The following is a 19,910-nucleotide window of genomic DNA, read 5'->3' as shown; positions in this document are numbered from 1 at the left end:
GATTGGACAGTGGCTTCCAGGAAGTCGAAAAGAGGTGGAGTGTGTTTTTCATAATTAACAACTGGTGTGCTGCTTCATGTGTGAAGTAAAATATCTAGCTTTTGCTCACCTGATATAGAATACCTCATTCTAAGCTGCAGACCCTTTTATATACCAAGAAACTTCTCATCCGTAATTATCACGGCTGTCTACATCCCTCCACAAGCCAACACCACTTTGGCACTCAATGAATGGTATGGGGTCATAAACAAACAAGAAACCACTCACCCAGAGGCAGCGTTTATGGTGGATGGAGACTTTAACACGGGAAGACTTAAAACCATCCTACCTCACTAATACCAACACGTCTCCTGAGCCACTCTAGACTACTTTAATTCTACCCACAGAAACACATACAAGGCCTTCCCTCATCCTCCCTTTGGCAAATCGGACCATGACTCCATTCCCCTGCTTCCTGTTTACTAACAAAAGCTCAAATAGGAAGTACCAGTGATGCACTCAATACGAAGTGGTCGAATGAAATAGACACAAGGCTTCAAGACTGTTTTACTAGTACAGACTGAGATATGTTCCCGGGATTCATCTGATAACATTGAGGAGTTTACCACAGCAGTCACAAGTGCTTAGACGATGTCGTCCCCACAGTGACTATAAGAACGTATCCAAACCAGAAACCATGGATTACAGGCAATATCCTCGCTGGGCTAAAGGCTACAGCTAGGGCTTATAAGTAACAAGACACGGGCATTGACACATATAAGAAAGCCCGCTACGACCTCCGACGAGACATCAAATATGCAAAAGGACAATATTGGAGGAAGGTACAATCCTAGTACACCGGCTCCAATGCTCATCGTATGTGCCAGGGCATCAAACAGCAGGGCATCAAAACAGCATGTGCTTTGAAATCTCTCCTCACTGTGATTGATCAATTTGAAGAAAGAACAACAAGTTGAAACTGAGTGGAAAACATAGACATTGTGGATGTTGTTTCAAAGTTGCCTTACACAACTAAATGGACAGCGTTTTTTTAGGTGATGAATAATTCCAAAGATCCATATAAACGTTAACGTGTAAATATTTGTATGAACATAAGATTCAACAAATGAGACATAAACTGAACAAGTTCCACAGACATGTGACTAACAGAAATGGAAAAATGTGTCCCTGAAAAAAAGGGGTTGGTCAAAATCAAAAGTAACAGTCAGTATCTGATGTGGCCACCAGCTGCAATAAGTACTGCAGTGCATCTCCTCTTCATGGACTGCACCAGAATTGCCAGTTCTTGCTGTGAGATGTTACCCCACTCTTCCACCAAGGCACCTGCAAGTTCCCGGACATTTCTGGAGGGAATGGCCCTAGCACTCACCCTCCGATCCAACAGGTCCCAGACGTGCTCAATGGGATTGAGATCCGGGCTCTTCGCTGGCCATGGCAGAACACTGACATTCCTGTCTTGCAGGAAATCATGCACAGAAAGAGCAGTATGGCTGGCGGCATTGTCATGCTGGAGGGTCATGTCAGGATGAGCCTGTAGGAAGAGTACCACATGAGGGAGGAGGATGTCTTCCCTGTAACGCACAGCATTGAGATTGCCTGCAATGACAATAAGCTCAGTCTGATGATGCTGTGACACACGCCCCAGACCATGACGGACCCTCCACCTCCAAATCGATCCCGCTCCAGAGTACAGGCCTCAGTGTAACGTTCATTCCATCGACGATAAACGCAAATCCAACCATCACCCCTGGTGAGACAAAACCGCGACTCGTCAGTGAAGAGCACTTTTTGCCAGTCCTGTCTGGTCCAGCGACGGTGGGTTTTTGCCCATAGGCGACGTTGTTGCCGGTGATGTCTGGTGAGGACCTGCCTTACAACAGGCCTACAAGCCCTCAGTCCAGCCTATTGCGGACAGTCTGAGCACAGATGGAGGGATTGTGCGTCCCTGGTGTAATTCGGGCAGTTGTTGTTGCCATCCTGTACCTGACCCGCAGGTTTGATGTTCGGATGTACTGATCCTGTGCAGGTGTTGTTACACCTGGTCTGCCACTGCGAGGACGATCAGCTGTCCGTCCTGTCTAACTGTAGCGCTGTCTTAGGCGTTTTCATAACTGTGACCTTAATTGCCTACCATCTGTAAGCTGTTAGTGTCTTACCGACCATTTCACAGGTGCATGTTCATTAATTGTTTATGGTTCTTTGAACAAACAGTGTTTAAACCCTTTACAATGAAGATCTGTGAAGTTATTTGGATTTTTTTTGCTGAGTGTACATACTAGAACTTTGCATACACATTGGCCTATATACTATAGAAGCCCGAAAAAAATAAATACTGAATTATAATATTGATTGTGCCGTTATACAATACATAGCCTATCACTTATTACACAAGGCAGAATAACATAATGAAATATCCTGATTTAAGATATCTTTGGTACATAACTTGTCTTGACTAAATTTAAAAAAAAAAATCTGAGTTAGCCTACATAATAATGAATTTGATTTTGAATAGCCTATTAATAGGGCTTTTTTTTCATAATTAATAGGCTGACACATTACCTTCAGCTACAGAATATCAAATAAAAAAAATACAAATGTATTCGATTTTTGAATTGATTAAACATGGTCCATTTAATTCCCACCAATTGAGATTCTGGCTCTTTTTGTGTTTTTTGTGTGAATACAATGTAGTTGGATTTTTTAACATTTAAAGATGATTTGTTTATCTGGAACCATTCAGATGTGGTAAAATCAAATTTGTATAATCAACAAAATTTCTTGGAAGTATGGTAGACGACACAGCAGCAAGGTCATTGATATAGATTAGAAATAACAACGGTCCCAGGATCAATCCCTGTGGAACACACCACAAGATATCTTGGCCCTGGTAGATAAACAACCATTTGCGTATATAAATTGTTCTCTATCCTAAACATAATTATAAAGCCATTTAAATGTCTAATCATTAAAATCATAATAATGCAATTTAATCAATAATATTTCATGATCAACCGTGTCAAAAGCTTTTGATAAATGTAGAAAGATGCCAAGAGCATATTCATTACTGTTCAGGGCTGTAAAGATTTTATCTATAAGTTGTATAAGAGTCATATCTGTGGAGTAGTTTTTACTAAAAACATATTGGTGCTCATATAAAATAAAGTGGTTTATATGTTAAAAAATAATTTGATACACCAGTTTCTCTAGTATTTTAGAACAACATGATAGTACAGATATTGGGTGATCATTTGTTAAATATATTGTATCCCTAGATTTAGAGATGGGGATAACTTTGGCAATTTTCAAATCTTTAGGAAAAATACCAGTTTGCATTGATTTGGTGAAGATATACAGCATGTTAGAGGCTCAATCATGAAGAAACTGATTTCTCCAAAAAGGCACCTCATCATTACCAGACGATGATAGCTTAAAGTTACCAATGACCTCCATCACCTCCATTACATTTTAAAATGTTTATTTAACCTTAATTTAATTAAGGAGCCGCCCCTTTTTTAAAGTTTTGCTTAAAATGACAAACCCAAATTGAAGCAAGGATATGCATATTCTTGATACCATTTGAAAAGAAACTCTTTGAAGTTTGTGGAAATGTGAAATGAATTTAGGAGAATATAACACATTTGATCTGGTAAAAGAAAATGCTAAAAAGAAAAAGAAATTGTATTTTTTTGTGCCATCATCTTTGAAATGCAAGAGAACGGCTGTAATGTATTATTCCAGCCCAGGCACAATTTAGATTTTGGCCACCAGATGGCAGCAGTGTATGTGTCAAGTTTTAGACTGATCCAATGAACCATTTCATTTCTGTTAAAAATGTTGTATCAAGACTGCCTAAACGTGCCTAATTGGTTTATTAATAACTTTTCAAGTTCATAGCTGTGCACTCTCCTCAAACAATAGCATGGTATTCTTTCACTGTAATAGCTACTGTAAATTGGACAGTACAGTTAGATTAACAATAATTTAATCTTTCTGCCAATATCAGACATGTCTATATCCTGGGAGGATTTCTTGTTACTTACAACCTCATGCTAATCGCATTAGCCTACGTTAGCTCAATAGTCTCGTGGGGAACCCACCGATCCTGAAGAAGTTTTTAACTATGCAAGTCAGTTAAGAACAAATTCTTATTTACAATGTCGGCCTGCCGTCATCAGGTGGATCAAACTGAAGCAGAAAAGGGAAATGTCCCGTCATGTTATCCAAGGGATTTGCATACATTTCTCAGATTTTCGTTGACAGAGAGGAACCCACATTCACGAAAAAAAGTTATTCAATTCAAATGAGATAACATCAGGATCATTCTAGGTCTTATTCCCAACATTACATTGAGATGGGATAGCTGTAGAAGCCAAGTTTACTTTATAGTGTTTGAGGAATTTGCTAGTAAAATAATTTTTATCCTGAGTAGATGGGTGATTTTGTATTTTAACTTTTTATAAATCGGCAGAATTCAGGGGGGTAGGATTGGTGAGAACATTTTTATACAGCTTGTTTTTTTAAACTGAAGATTTAAGGATTAGTACAGAATTGAAGGATTTGAGAAAAGTCTGGTAAGCAGACTCCACATTGGGATGATTATAAACATTTTCCCATGAAATATCGTCAATGAACATCTTAAAGCGCCCAGAATTACGTTTGTTAAATATTCTCCATTCCCACCTGTTCATTTCCAGCTGCCAGCGAGAAGTGGAATATTGGAAAGAGGTCAGAAATGTCAGTATAAAGTATACCTGTTTTATCCACATTATTCAAAGAATTAGTACAAATATTATCAATATTATCAGTTTATTGGGGTGGAGTCAACATCTTGCTCTAGGCAGACTGAATTTAAAAGCTAGTCCAATGTAGGAGTTCCAACTGCTTTTCACTTCATACAGTTGCTGTCCATGGTGCTGATTTGACCAGAGACATGGATAGAATTTAAATAAAAAAATACATACACTTAGCGTTTTGCTGCATTAAAGGCCCAGTGCAGTCAAAAATATGATTTCCTGCGTTTTATATGTTTCCACACTATGTGGTTGGAATAATACTGTGAAATGATGAAAATTATGATAATGCCCCTTTAGAGTAAGAGCTGCTTGAAAAGACCGCCTGAACCTTCAGCCTGTTTTGGGGGGGATGGAGTTTTGGCCTGCCTGGTGACAATAAGAACAAATCCTCTCTTCCAATAACAGCTAGTTTTCATTTTTCCCTTTCCCACTAAGACCACTCCCAGACAGTCCAAGCAAAATTAAAACATGAGAAATTGCTCTTTCCTAAGAAGCTATTTTTGTATCTTTTTAAATTACACAGAAATTATTTGAAATTGAGATAAAAACAGCTACATTGGACCATAAAAATCCAGTTATATTTAACCAAACACTGACATCTAGTGGAAGTGTCCTGCACAGACTCAAGCTAATATAAATGACAACTCAGCAGAGAGCCCCACCCCTGACTTACTTCTCTAGCAGGAAGGAGAAAAGCTCACAACAGAACAGCGCTGTAACATTCAGCTATTTAGAATTCAGCTCAACTGATATATGACATATAGAAAGACCAATAACCTTTGTAAACAATCAAAAATAAAAACAACAATTGAAGACTAAGGAACAAAGGCAGGTAAAACACAGATTTCTGAGTTCAGTTGACATTTCAAGAGTAAACATTCATCAAAAAAGTTGTCAAAAGTGAAACTAAACCTTCAATTCAAAAGCCATAACAGAGAGATAAGCTGTGAGAAATGGCCTCTAAAGCTTCTCTCTCCGAGGATGATTTCTCCTGTCCTGTATGCTGTGACATCTTCAATGATCCTGTGGTCCTGTTGTGTAGCCACAGCTTCTGTAAAGCCTGTCTGGAGGAATACTGGAAAGAGAAGACATCTCGACAATGTCCAGTCTGCAGAAAAAAATCATCAATGGAATTCCCCCCCTGTAACCTGGTTTTAAAGAACCTGTGTGAAGCCTACTTACAGGATAGAAGTCAGAGAGCTTCAGCAGGGTCTGAGGTACTCTGCAGTCAACACAGTGAGAAACTCAAGCTCTTCTGTCTGGAGGATAAACAGCCCATCTGTTTGGTGTGTCAAACTTCAAAAAAGCATAAAAGTCATGACTGCTGCCCAATAGATGAAGCTGTACTGGATCATAAGGTAGGATATGTATTTAACACTACTTGACTTACAGCATATATTGTGGAATGTGAATAAAGATCTGTGTGAATCCAATCCTTTTACACACAGCATCTCTTTATAATGTTGTTTCATTCTAGGAGGAACTCAAGACTTCCTTGAAGCCCTTACAGGAGAAATTAAAGGTCTTTGGAGAAGTTAAACTGACCTGTCATAAAAGAGCCAACCACATCAAGGTAAGAATACAGAGTGAAGCTGAAATACAATGATACTGTGAAGATTTACCATAACCCTGTGGAATTATAGATGATCAATTATTGATATTTTTGACATTCTTCTCTACTGTCTCCAGAGTCAGGCCCAGCACACAGAGAGGCTGATTAAGATGAGGTTTGAGATGCTTCATCAGTTTCTACATGAGGAAGAGAGAGCCAGGATAGCTGAACTGAAGGAGGAAGAGGAGCAGAAGAGTCTGATGATGAAGAAGAAGATTGATGAGATGAGCAGAGAGATATCATCACTTTCAGACACAATCAGAACCATAGAGGAAGAGCTGGGAGCTGAGGACATCTCATTCTTGCAGGTAAGGACTAATCTACCTCTGATAAATCAACGGCCCTATCAGTTATGAAATAAATATTGTAGTAATCAATTGATATGTTTTAGATTGATTTCCTATGATCAATACATCTATAAATGTGTTATTTTGTTTCCCTACAGAACTACAAGGATACAGTGAAAAGGTAAGGGGACTTTATTATGTCTCTCTCTTCTCTGTGGTTCTGTATCAAACCCCACAGCAACACTGACTCCTGAATGTTCTTCCAGAGCCCAGTGTACACTGCCAGATCCAGAGAGGGTTTCAGGAGCACTGATAGACGTGGCAAAGCACCTGGGAAACCTGCAGTTCAGAGTCTGGGAGAAGATGCAGGGAGTAGTTCACTACAGTGAGTAGGTCTTTTTGATATAATTGGTATTAAACTGAGCGTACAAAGCATTAAGAACACCTGCTCTTTCAAAGATAAAGCTATGATCCCTTATTGATGTCACTTGCTAAATCCACTTCAATCAGTGTAGATAAAGGGGAGGAGACAAGTTTAAGAAGGATTTTTAGTCCTTGAGACAGTTGAGAAATGGATTGTGTATGTGTGCCATTCACAGGGTGAATAGGCAAGACGAAATATGTAAGTGCCTTTGAATGGGTATGGTAGTTGGTGCCAGGGGCACTGGTTTGTGTCAAGAACTGCAACACTGCTGGGCTTTTCAGCTCAACATTTTCCAGTGAATATCTACAATGGTCCACCACCCAAAGGACATCCAGCCAAATTGACCCAACTGTGGGAAGCATTGGATTCAACATGGGCAGGAAAACGGAATATTAGGAATGTGTTCTTAATGTTTTGTACACAGTGTATATTGGACCTATACTGTAACTCTCCAAAACTGAAAGAATAGAGAGTGAATTATATTTAGAATTACCTATATTCTGCCCTTGAATTGCGTTCCCATGCAAAACTAGACAGATAGCTAACAACTAAGTCTTCAATAAAACTCCCAAGGCGTGACTTTTCTTGAATTAATATATTGAAAACGTTTATGTTGTGATACTGCAAAATACAGAAAATAATATACAGTAGTATTCAATTCACATCGACATACTGTTGCTGTACATTATACATTTCAAGTTGAAGTTGCATAAATACAAAGCACGTGCTAAGGTACTGTACTGAAACAGACAGGGAGCAGGCCTCGAACCCTCGACCTTCTAGCCCGAAGTCCAGCGCGCTATCGACTGTGCCGCAAAAGCATGCTCAAACCGCAGAGTCGATTTCCGCGTTTATAAACCCAAGGTTGTTATAGTACCATGCATCTGGCATGATGCCAAACCATATAGCTAATTGTTACTCATATGGTAATTGGCTAACTCCTTTCATTACTCTAATAATGTACAACCATCTCTGTAGAATAACAACGCATATTACACTAGAAACACAAAACTATAGAATTGTATATTTTACAATTTGATGGCATGACGCACGAACAAAGTAATACAGCTGACGGGATACATGAAAGGCAAGGCTATTTGAGTGAGTAAATGCAACCAACCAACATTAATATGTAAGAATTTATATCAATAACAAGATTATCATCACTAGCAATATGCTTGAATCGAATTTACAAACAAATATTTTACGAGGCTGAAGCGTGACAAGAGACCTGCATCGTCGCGTTGTTTTTAGCTGCTTCTCGGCGTCTCTTCCTGTTTCCTTCTCTGCGTGTCTCTTCCTGTTTTCCTTACAGTCTAAGTATCAGAAAGCTCCACTAGGGGGCGAAAAACACCATGGAACACAATGAAAAATCCCTTTTAACAATTGTAATAAAATAATCTGTTCCCTTCTAACAGGATGGCAGCACAACCTACATACTGTACATTTGCTTTGTACGTTTTCAGAGGATCTTCCAATAAGTAATGTGCACATACAGTTGAAGTCGGAAGTTTATATACACCTTAGCCAAATACATTTATACTCAGTTTTTCACAATTCCTGACATTTAATCCTAGTAAAAATTCCCTGTCTTAGGTCAGTTAGGGTCACCACTTTATATTAAGTATGTGAAATGTCAGAATAATAGTAGAGAGAATTATATATTTCAGCTTTTATTTCTTTCATCACACTCCCAGTGGGTCAGAAGTTTGCATACACTCAATTAATATTTGGTAGCATTGCCTTTAAATTGTTTAACTTGGGTCAAACATTTCGGGTAGCCTTCCACAAGCTTCCCACAAAAAATGTTGGCCCATTCCTCCTGACGGAGCTGGTGTAACTGAGTCAGGTTTGTAGGCCTCCTTGCTCGCACACGCTTTTTCAGTTCTGCCCACAAATTTCCAATGGGATTGAGGTCAGGGCTTTGTGATGGCCACTCCAATACCTTGACTTTGTTGTCCTTAAGACATTTTGACACAACTTTGGAAGTATGCTTGGGGTCATTGTCCATTTGGAAGACACATTTGCAACCAAGCTTTAACTTCTTGACTGATGTCTTGAGATGTTGCTTCAACATATCCACATAATCTTCCTGGCTCATGATGCCATCTATTTTGTGAAGTGCACCAGTCCCTCTTGCAGCAAAGCAACCTCACAACATGATGCTGCCATCCCCGTGCTTCACGGTTGGGATGGTGTTCTTCGGCTTGCAAGCCTCCCTCTTTTTCCTCCAAACATAACGATGGTCATTATGGCCAAACAGCTCTGGTCTTGTTTCATCAGACCGGAGGACATTTCTCCAAAAAGTACGATCTTTGTCCCCATGTGCAGTTGCAAACCGTAGTCTGGCTTTTTTTATGGCGGTTTTGGAGCAGTGGCTTCTTCCTTGCTGAGCGGCCTTTCAGGTTATGTCGATATAGGACTCGTTTTACTGTGGATATAGATACGTTTGTGCCTGTTTCCTCCAGCATCTTCACAAGGTCCTTTGCTGTTGTTATGGGATTGATTTGCATTATTCGCACCAAAGTACGTTCATCTCTAGGAGACAGAACGCATCTCCTTCCTGAAAGGTATGACGGCTGCGTGGTCCCATGGTGTTTATACTTGCATACTATTGTTTGTACAGATGAACTTGGGACCTTCAGGTGTTTGGCAATTGCTCCCAAGGATGAACCAGACTTGTGGAGGTCTACAATGTTTTTCTGAGGTCTTGGCTGATTTCTTTTGATTTTCCCATGATGTCAAGCAAAGAGGCACTGAGTTTGAAGGTAGGCCTTGAAATTCATCCACAGGTACACCTCCAATTGACTCAAATGATGTCAACTAGCTGATCAGAAGCTTATATAGCCATGACATTTTCTGGAATTTCCCAAGCTGTTTAAATGCACAGTCAACGTAGTGTATGTAAACTTCTGACCCACTGGAATTGTGATACAGTGAATTATAAGTGAAATAATCTGTCTGTAAACAATTGTTGTAAAAATGACTTGTGTCATGCACAAAGTAGACTTGCCCAAACTACAGTTTGTTAACAAGAAATTTGTGGAGTGGTTGAAAAACGAGTTTTAATGATTCCAACCTATGTGTATGTAAACTTCCAACTTCAACAGTATATAACACAAAACATAAAATACATAGCATTATATATCATATACAGTAATGTATTCCCCCTTCATTTTAATTAACACAGTGTGTTTGTGTTCTCTCTGTCCAGCTCCAGTGACTCTGGACCCCAACACTGCCCACCCACATCTCATCCTGTCTGATGGTCTGACAAGTGTGAGATACAGTGATGAGAAACAGCAGCTTCCTGACAACCCAGAGAGGTTTGATGAGGAAGAAACTGTCCTGGGTTTTGAGGGTTTTAACTCAGGAACACACAGCTGGGACATTGATGTTGGGGAGAATATATACTGGTACCTGGGTGTGATCAGAGTCTGTCCAGAGGAAGGGAGACAGTGGATATTAGGATGGATCCTGGGGTGTGTTGTTTGGTGGTGGTGATTATAAAACACATGTACCAAAGCAGCCACTCACTCCCCTCGCAGTGAGACAGAACCCCCAGAGGATCAGAGTGCAGCTAGACTGGGAAGGAGGAAAGCTGTCATTCTCTGACCCTGTCAATAACACACATCTACACACATTCACACACACTTTCACTGAGAGAGTCTTTCCATTCATCTGCACTGGCTTTTGTCCCCTCCCTCTGAGAGTGTTACCAGGTAAGGTGACTGTATCAGTGGATACTGTCTCTGTCTGAATCAGGGACTAACATGATGCAAATGAGTCAGTAACACTCACTGATGTCCTTCATTAAGATTCTCACAGAGGGAGGACACACTGTGATGTAGTAGAGGGGACCTTCGTCCATTAACTCAGAAGCACACAGCTGGGACATTGATGTTGGGGAGCCTGGGTGTGACCGCAGAGTCTGTCCGGACCTTCCTCCATTAAGAACACTCTTGCTGAAACACTTTCACCTGTCAGAAAATGTTCACCATTATAAAATCAAATCAAGTTTATTTTATATAGCCCTTCGTACATCAGCTAATATCTCGAAGTGCTGTACAGAAACCCAGCCTAAAACCCCAAACAGCAAGCAATGCAGGTGTAGAAGCACGGCGGCTAGGAAAAACTCCCTAGAAAGGCCAAAACCTAGGAAGAAACCTAGAGAGGAACCAGGCTATGAGGGGTGGCCAGTCCTCTTCTGGCTGTGCCGGGTGGAGATTATAACAGAACATGGCCAAGATGTTCAAATGTTCATAAATGACCAGCATGGTCAAATAATAATCAGGAGTAAATGTCAGTTGGCTTTTCATAGCCGATCATTAAGAGTATCTCTACCGCTCCTGCGGTCTCTAGAGAGTTGAAAACAGCAGGTCTGGGACAGGTAGCACGTCCGGTGGACAGGTCAGGGTTCCATAGCCGCAGGCAGAACAGTTGAAACTGGAACAGCAGCAAGGCCAGGTGGACTGGGGACAGCAAGGAGTCATCATGCCCGGTAGTCCTGACGCATGGTCCTAGGGCTCAGGTCCTCCGAAAGAGAGAAAGAAAAAGAGAAGGAGAGAATTAGAGAGAGCATACTTAAATTCACACAGGACACCGGATAAGACAGGAGAAGTACTCCAGATATAACCAACTGACCCTAGCCCCCCGACACATAAACTATTGCAGCATAAATACTGGAGGCTGAGACAGGAGGGGTCAGGAGACACTGTGGCCCCATCCGATGATACCCCCGGACAGGGCCAAACAGGAAGGATATAACCCCACCCACTTTGCCAAAGCACAGCCCCCACACCACTAGAGGGATAACTTCAACCACCAACTTACCATCCTGAGACAAGGCCGAGTATAGCCCACAAAGATCTCCACCACAGCACAATCCAAGGGGGAGCGCCAACCCAGACAGGAAGATCACGTCAGTAACTCAACCCACTCAAGTGACGCACCCCTCCTAGGGACGGCATGAAAGAGCACCAGTAAGCCAGTGACTCAGCCCCTGTAATAGGGTTAGAGGCAGAGAATCCCAGTGGAGAGAGGGGAACCGGCCAGGCAGAGACAGCAAGGGCGGTTCGTTGCTCCAGAGCCTTTCCGTTCACCTTTATCACAATAATCGCTATTAATATTACAATAACCATTATTCATATTACAATAATTACTATTAATATTACAATAATCACTATTAATATTACAATAACCATTATTAATATTACAATAATCACTGTTACTATACAATAACCACTATTAATATTACAATAACCAGTATTCATATTACAATAATCACTATTAATATTACAATAACCATTATTAATATTACAATAATCACTGTTACTATACAATAACCACTATTAATATTACAATAACCATTATTCATATTACAATAATCACTATTATATTACAATAACCATTATTAATATTACAATAATTACTGTTACTATACAATAACCATTATTAATACTATTTATCTAACACGTTCACCAGTCAGACAATAATCTCTAACATCGGACCAAGTTTCCCAACATTTTAGTTCTATGTTAACAGAGATTGGTCAAACAGTGGTAGTCATCACTATTATAGAATATAAATGTCACCTGTCACTATTATAGAATAGAAATGTCACCTGTTGGTTGTTGGGTTTTCTTTTTAACACATTTAGATGTTGTCACTGGTTATGTTAACCCTGGCATGTACCCCAATACACTTGGGCTCCCTGAAAAACATTTGCCGTATAGTGTTGTGGCCGTGGACCAAGACTCAGTTAACTAGCTTGTTAACACCAACACATGTAACATATGTCTGTCTATGTAATGTAACACATTTTCATCAAATAAACATGTTAAATTATCTCAAGGGTCTTCCATCTGTGTTGGATCATGGGGTTAAATTAAGATCAGCTGCACACAAATACTGTGTACACACACATACACACACATACACACACATACACACACATACACAAGCACACATTCACAAACACAACTCCAGGCTCTTGTTTGGGGAGTTGGTTTGTTGGGTGGAGTCACCATCTTGCTCTTGGCAGACTGAATGTAAACCCCAGTCCAATGTAGGAGTTTCAGCTGCTGAAGTTGACTGCTTGGCACTTCCATACAGTTGCTGTCCATGGTGCTGAATTGACCAGAGACATAGATAGTCAGAATTCAGCTAACAGTCAAGTCAGATGAGGAGAAACCTTAGATCAGTTTATTTGGTAAATTTCATACACCTGGCATTTTGAAGCATTCAAATCCAGTTATATTTAAACTCTGACATCAAGTGGAAGTGTCCTGCACAGACTCAAACTGATATAAACGACAACTCAGCAGAGAGCTCCACCCTACTCCTGTTTAACAGGAAGGAGAAAAGCTCACAACAGAACAGTGCTGTAACATTCAACTATTTAGAATTCAGCTAAGCTGATATCTGTCTTATAGAAGGACCAATAATCTTAGTAAACAACCAAAAATCAAAACAACAATTGAAGACTAAGGAACACATGTCACGCTCGTTAAAATGGACTGACCAAGGCGCAGCGTGAGTTGGGTTCCACATATTTATTTACAGTGAAACTTCAACAAAAACAATAAACAACCAACGAAACGTGAAGTAATGTAGTGCAACATGCACATACACAAAACATTATCCCACAAAGGCAGGTGGGAACAGGGACACCTTATGTATGATCCCCATTAGAGACAACGATAATCAGCTGCCTCCAGTTGGGAACCATACTCAATCCCAAACATAGAAATAAATCGACTAGAACACCCCCTAGTCACGCCCTGACCTACAACACTAGGCAAGAGAATCTCCAGTTGGAGATGTGTAAAAAAAAAAATAGAAAAAGCTGTTGCGCAGCAACTCACTGCCTTCCTGAAGACAAACAATGTATACGAAATGCTTCAGTCTGGTTTTAGACCCCATCATAGCACTGAGACTGCACTTGTGAAGGTGGTAAATGACCTTTTAATGGCGTCAGACCGAGGCTCTGCATCTGTCCTCGTGCTACTAGACCTTAGTGCTGCCTTTGACACCATCGATCACCACATTCTTTTGGAGAGACTGGAAACCCAAATTGGTCTACACGGACAAGTTCTGGCCTGGTTTAGATCTTACCTGTCGGAAAGATATCAGTTTGTCTCTGTGAATGGTTTGTCCTCTGACAAATCAACTGTACATTTCGGTGTTCCTCAAGGTTCCGTTTTAGGACCACTATTGTTTTCACTATATATTTTACCTCTTGGGGATGTTATTCGAAAACATAATGTTAACTTTCACTGCTATGCGGATGACACACAGCTGTACATTTCAATGAAACATGGTGAAGCCCCAAAATTGCCCTCGCTAGAAGCCTGTGTTTCAGACATAAGGAAGTGGATGGCTGAAAACTTTCTACTTTTAAACTCGGACAAAACAGAGATGCTTGTTCTAGGTCCCAAGAAACAAAGAGATCTTCTGTTAAATCTGACAATTCATCTTGATGGTTGTAAAGTCGTCTCAAATAAAACTGTGAAGGACCTCGGCGTTACTCTTGACCCTGATCTCTCTTTTGACGAACATATCAAGACTGTTTCAAGGACAGCTTTTTTCCATCTACGTAACATTGCAAAAATCAGAAATTTTCTGTCCAAAAATGATGCAGAAAAATTAATCCATGCATTTGTTACTTCTAGGTTAGACTACTGCAATGCTCTACTTTCCGGCTACCCGGATAAAGCACTAAATAAACTTCAGTTAGTGCTAAATACGGCTGCTAGAATCCTGACTAGAACCAAGAAATTTGATCATATTACTCCAGTGCTAGCTTCCCTACACTGGCTTCCTGTTAAGGCAAGGGCTGATTTCAAGGTTTTACTGTTAACCTATAAAGCGTTACATGGGCTTGCTCCTACCTATCTTTCCGAGTTGGTCCTGCCGTACATACCTATACGTACGCTACGGTCACAAGACGCAGGCCTCCTAATTGTCCCTAGAATTTCTAAGCAAACAGCGGGAGGCAGGGCTTTCTCCTATAGATCTCCATTTTTATGGAACAGTCTGCCTACCCATGTGAGAGACGCAGACTCGGTCTCAACCTTTAAGTCTTTACTGAAGACTTATCTCTTCAGTAGGTCATATGATTGAGTGTAGTCTGGCCCAGGAGTGTGAAGGTGAACGGAAAGGCTCTGGAGCAACGAACCGCCCTTGCTGTCTCTGCCTGGCCGGTTCCCCTCTCTCCACTGGGATTCTCTGCCTCTAACCCTATTACAGGGGCTGAGTCACTGGCTTACTGGTGCTCTTTCATGCCGTCCCTAGGAGGGGTGCGTCACTTGAGTGGGTTGAGTTACTGACGTGATCTTCCTGTCTGGGTTGGCGCCCCCCCTTGGTTTGTGCTGTGGTGGAGATCTTTGTGGGCTATACTCGGCCTTGTCTCAGGATTGTAAGTTGGTGGTTGAAGATTTCCCTCTAGTGGTGCGGGGGCTGTGCTTTGGCAAAGTGGGTGGGGTTATATCCTTCCTGTTTGGCCCTGTCCGGGGGTATCTTCGGATGGGGCCACAGTGTCTCCTGACCGCTCCTGTCTCAGCCTCCAGTATTTATGCTGCAGTAGTTTATGTGTCGGGGGGCTAGGGTCAGTTGGTTATACCTGGAGTACTTCTCCTGTCTTATCCAGTGTCCTGTGTGAATTTAAGTATGCTCTCTCTAATTCTCTCGTTCTCTCTTTCTTTCTTTCTCTCTGAGAACCTGAGCCCTAGGACCATACGTCAGGACTACCGGGCATGATGACTCCTTGCTGTCCCCAGTCCGCCTGGCCTTGCTGCTATTCCAGTTTCAACTGTTCTGCCTGCGGTTACGGAACCCCTACCTGTCCCAGACCTGCTGTTTTCAACTCTTAATGATCGGCTATGAAAAGCCAACTGACATTTATTCCTGATTATTATTTGACCATGCTTGTCATTTATGAACATTTTGACAATCTTGGCTCTCTCTAATTTTCTCCTTCTCTCTTTCTTTCTCTCGGAGGACCTGAGCCCTAGGACCATACGTCGGGACTACCGGGCGTGGTGACTCCTTGCTGTCCCCAGTCCGCCTGGCCTTGCTGCTATTCCAGTTTCAGCTGTTCTGCCTGCGGTTATGGAACCGCCACCTGTCCCAGACCTGTTGTTTTTCAACTCTTAATGATCGGCTATGAAAAGCCAACTGAAAATTATTCATGATTATTATTTGACCATGCTGGTCATTTATGAACATTTGAACATCTTGGCATAGTTCTGTTATAATCTCCACCCGGCACAGCCAGAAGAGGACTGGCCACCCCTCATAGCCTGGTTCCTCTCTAGGTTTCTTCCTAGGTTTTGGCCTTTCTAGGGAGTTTTTCCTAGCCACCGTGCTTCTACAACTGCATTACTAGCTGTTTGGGGTTTTAGGCTGGGTTTCTGTACAGCACTTCGAGATATTAGCTGATGTACGAAGGGCTATATAAAAAAAAATAAACTTGACTTGTAAACTTGAGGCAGAAAAAGAACAGCGGCAGTTGGAGTTCAAAATGCGCCAGATGGAACTGGAGGTGGAGACAGCGAGGCTAGCCTCCGTTCCTGCTGTGCCTGTTAGTGAGGCGTCCTCGCCAGCTGTAGCTTCCAACACTTTTGACATTAGTAGGCAGATTGCCTTGGTACCTTTGTTCAGAGAGTCAGAGGTTGACTCCTATTTTTGTGTATTTGAACGTATAGCCGTAGCATTGAAATGGCCTGAAGAGGTATGGTGCTTATTACTTTAATGTAAATTAACTGGTAAAGCCCAAGAGGTTTTGTCAGCGCTACCTCTGGAGGACAGTTTGAATTATGAGGTGCTCAAAGCTACTGTTCTTCGCGCCTATGAGCTTGTGCCTGAGGCATACCGACAGAGATTTAGGTCTCATAGAAAGTCTTCTAGTAAGACTTATGTGGAATTTGCTAGAGGCAGGTTCCATTAACCTCACGTGCTTCTGAGATTTCTGCCTTTGTGACCCCAGACAACTTCCTACAATACTCTGTCATGGCTTTTGGGATGCGAAATGCACCAGCCACTTTCCAACGACTGGTTAACTCCATATTAGCTGGCGTTCCCAATTGTAGTGCCTACCTTGATGATCTGGTGATTTATTCGTCTGAGTGGTCAGATCATGTTAACTCTCTAAGAGTTGTATGTGAACGGTTGGCAGCTGCTTCGCTAACCCTGAACTTGGCCAAGTGCGAGTTTGGGAAGGCTACTGTTACCTATCTCGGCAAAGAGGTCGGACATGGACAGGTGCGCCCTATTGATGCCAAGGTCTTGGCTATAAATGCATTCCCCGCACCTACCACCAGACAAGAGCTATGCCGCTTTTTGGGGATGGTTGGCTACTACCTTAGTTTCTGTAAACATTTCTCTGCGGTAGTTGCTCCATTGACCGATTTACTCAGTCCGGCAAGATTGTTTGAGTGGTCCCCTGATTGTCAGGTAGCTTTTGATACTGCTAAAGCACTCTTATGTAAAACCCTGTACTTGCTGCTCCGGATTTTGAACAACCTTTAAAACTTGTGGTAGATGCTAGTGCCAGAGGTGCTGGTGCTGTTCTACTGCAGCAGGACAAGAGTGGAGTGGATCATCCTGTTTGTTATTTTTCACGAAAATTTAACAAATATCAAACAAACTATGCGACCATAGAACAAGAAGCTCTGCTTTGTTGTTATCTCTGCAATACTTTGAGGTATATATTGGTTCCAGCGCCCTACCAGTGATCGTATATACTGACCATAACCCTTTAGTGTTTCTCCACCAGATGTACAACCAGAACCAGCGCCTTATGCGTTGGGCGCTTATTGTACAAAATTATCATTTGGAGATCCGCCACAAAAAGGGTTCTGATAATGTATTAGCAGATGCTTTGTCTCGTGTGTAAAAATGATGATTGTTGTATGTTTTGTAAATACTTTGTTAGCAATCCTTATAGGGTTGCTCTTTTAAGGGTGGGAGTATTACGGATACAGGTATCCTGAGTGAGTATCCTGTGTGTATTTTCTTTTCTCTCCTTCTCCCCTCACAGATGGCAATCATCAGTCACCAATCAGTCGCTAATCAGAAGACACCTGCTCCTTTTCTCTTACCCTATCACATCCCCTTTCCCTTGGTTTAAAAACCCAGTCAGTTGTTTTCTCTGGAGCTCGATCTCTCTGTGTTTCAATCTCTCTGTCTCAATCTCTCTTTGTCTCTCTTTGTATGCAGAGATCTCTCTTTTGTTTTTGCAACTACATGTCACTTTGTCCGTTATCCTGTGAGTATTGTTTTGTTATGGTGTTTGACTGTTTGTTTGATGGTGGGAAAAGGGGGTACCAAGACAAGTCACCCATGGGTATACATTACCCGTAGGAATACTTTGTCTAAGAACATTAGTTAGAACTGGGCGGACCACCCACTGTATTTTATTGGTTAAATTTTGTACCATTCCTCTTTACAAAACTGTTTCAGTTCAGAAATATTATTGGGATGTCTGGTGTGAACTGCTCTCTTGAGGTCATGCCACAGCATCTCAATCACTATTAACCACTATTAAAATTACAATAACCACTATAAATATTAAATAATCACTGTTAATATTACAATAATCACAATTAAATTACAATAACCACTATAAATATTACAATAACTGCTATTAATATTACAATAACCACTATTGATATTACAATAACCACTATTGATATTAGAGTAATCACTATAAATATTACAATAACTATTATTAATATTAAATAATCACTGTTAATATTACAATAATCACTATTAATATTACAATAACCACTATTAATATGACAATAACTACTATTAATTTTACAATAATCACTATTAATATTACAATAACCGTTATTAATATTACAATAACCACTATTGATATTACAATAATCACGATTGATATTACAATAATCACTATTATTATTACAATAACCACTATTGATATTACAATAATCACTATTGATATTACAATACTCACTATTAATATTACAATAATCACTATTAATATTACAATAACCATTATAAATATTAAATTGTCACGGCCGTCAAAAGGAGGAGACCAAGGTGCAGCGTGGTATGCGTACATTCTTCTTTAATATAAGAATGAACACTGAACAAAACTAACAAAATAACAAAACGAGCCGTGAAGCTATACAAAAGAGTGCTGACAGGCAACTACACATAGACAAGAACCCAACCAAACCAAAAGGGAAAATGGCAACCTACATATGATCCCCAATCAGAGACAACGATAAACAGCTGCCTCTGATTGGGAACCATATCAGGCCACCATAAACCTACACATCACCTAGACCTACGTACCCTAGACTTACAAAAACCCTAGACAATACAAAACCCCTAGACAATACAAAAACTAGCGTACCCACCCTCGTCATACCTTGACCTAACCAAAATATAAAGAAAACATAGATATCTAAGGTCAGAGCATGACATAAATAATCACTGTTAATATTACAATAATCACTATTAATATTACAATAACCACTATTAATATGACAATAACCACTATTAATATTACAATAATCACTATTAATATTACAATAACCACTATTAATATTACAAGAACCACTATAAATGATACAATAACCGCTATTAATATTACAATAATCACTATTGATATTACAATGATCACTATCAATATCACAATAACCACTATTAATATGACAATAACCACTATTCATATTACAATACTCACTATTAATATTACAATAACCAATATTAATATTACAATAATCACTATTAATATTACAATAACCACTGTAAATATTACA

The 19,910-nt window shown here is 40.5% G+C and overlaps 1 protein-coding gene across 1 annotated transcript; it reads left to right on the top strand.

The window, feature by feature from the left end:
• Positions 1-5,489: 5,489 nt before the first annotated feature.
• Positions 5,490-11,192, top strand: LOC120060788 (tripartite motif-containing protein 35-like). Its single transcript, XM_039010211.1, has 6 exons — positions 5,490-6,151; positions 6,271-6,366; positions 6,483-6,713; positions 6,851-6,873; positions 6,959-7,077; positions 10,331-11,192. Exons 1-6 carry the CDS (start codon positions 5,747-5,749, stop codon positions 10,618-10,620), a joined length of 1,164 nt encoding a protein of 387 aa, XP_038866139.1. The 5' UTR covers positions 5,490-5,746; the 3' UTR covers positions 10,621-11,192.
• Positions 11,193-19,910: the final 8,718 nt, after the last annotated feature.

This window comes from Salvelinus namaycush, chromosome 16 (genome assembly GCF_016432855.1).
Source record: "Salvelinus namaycush isolate Seneca chromosome 16, SaNama_1.0, whole genome shotgun sequence".
NCBI lineage: Eukaryota > Metazoa > Chordata > Actinopteri > Salmoniformes > Salmonidae > Salvelinus > Salvelinus namaycush.
The sequence above is the reverse complement of the archived record's forward strand: the minus strand, read 5'-3'. Positions and strand labels throughout refer to the sequence as shown.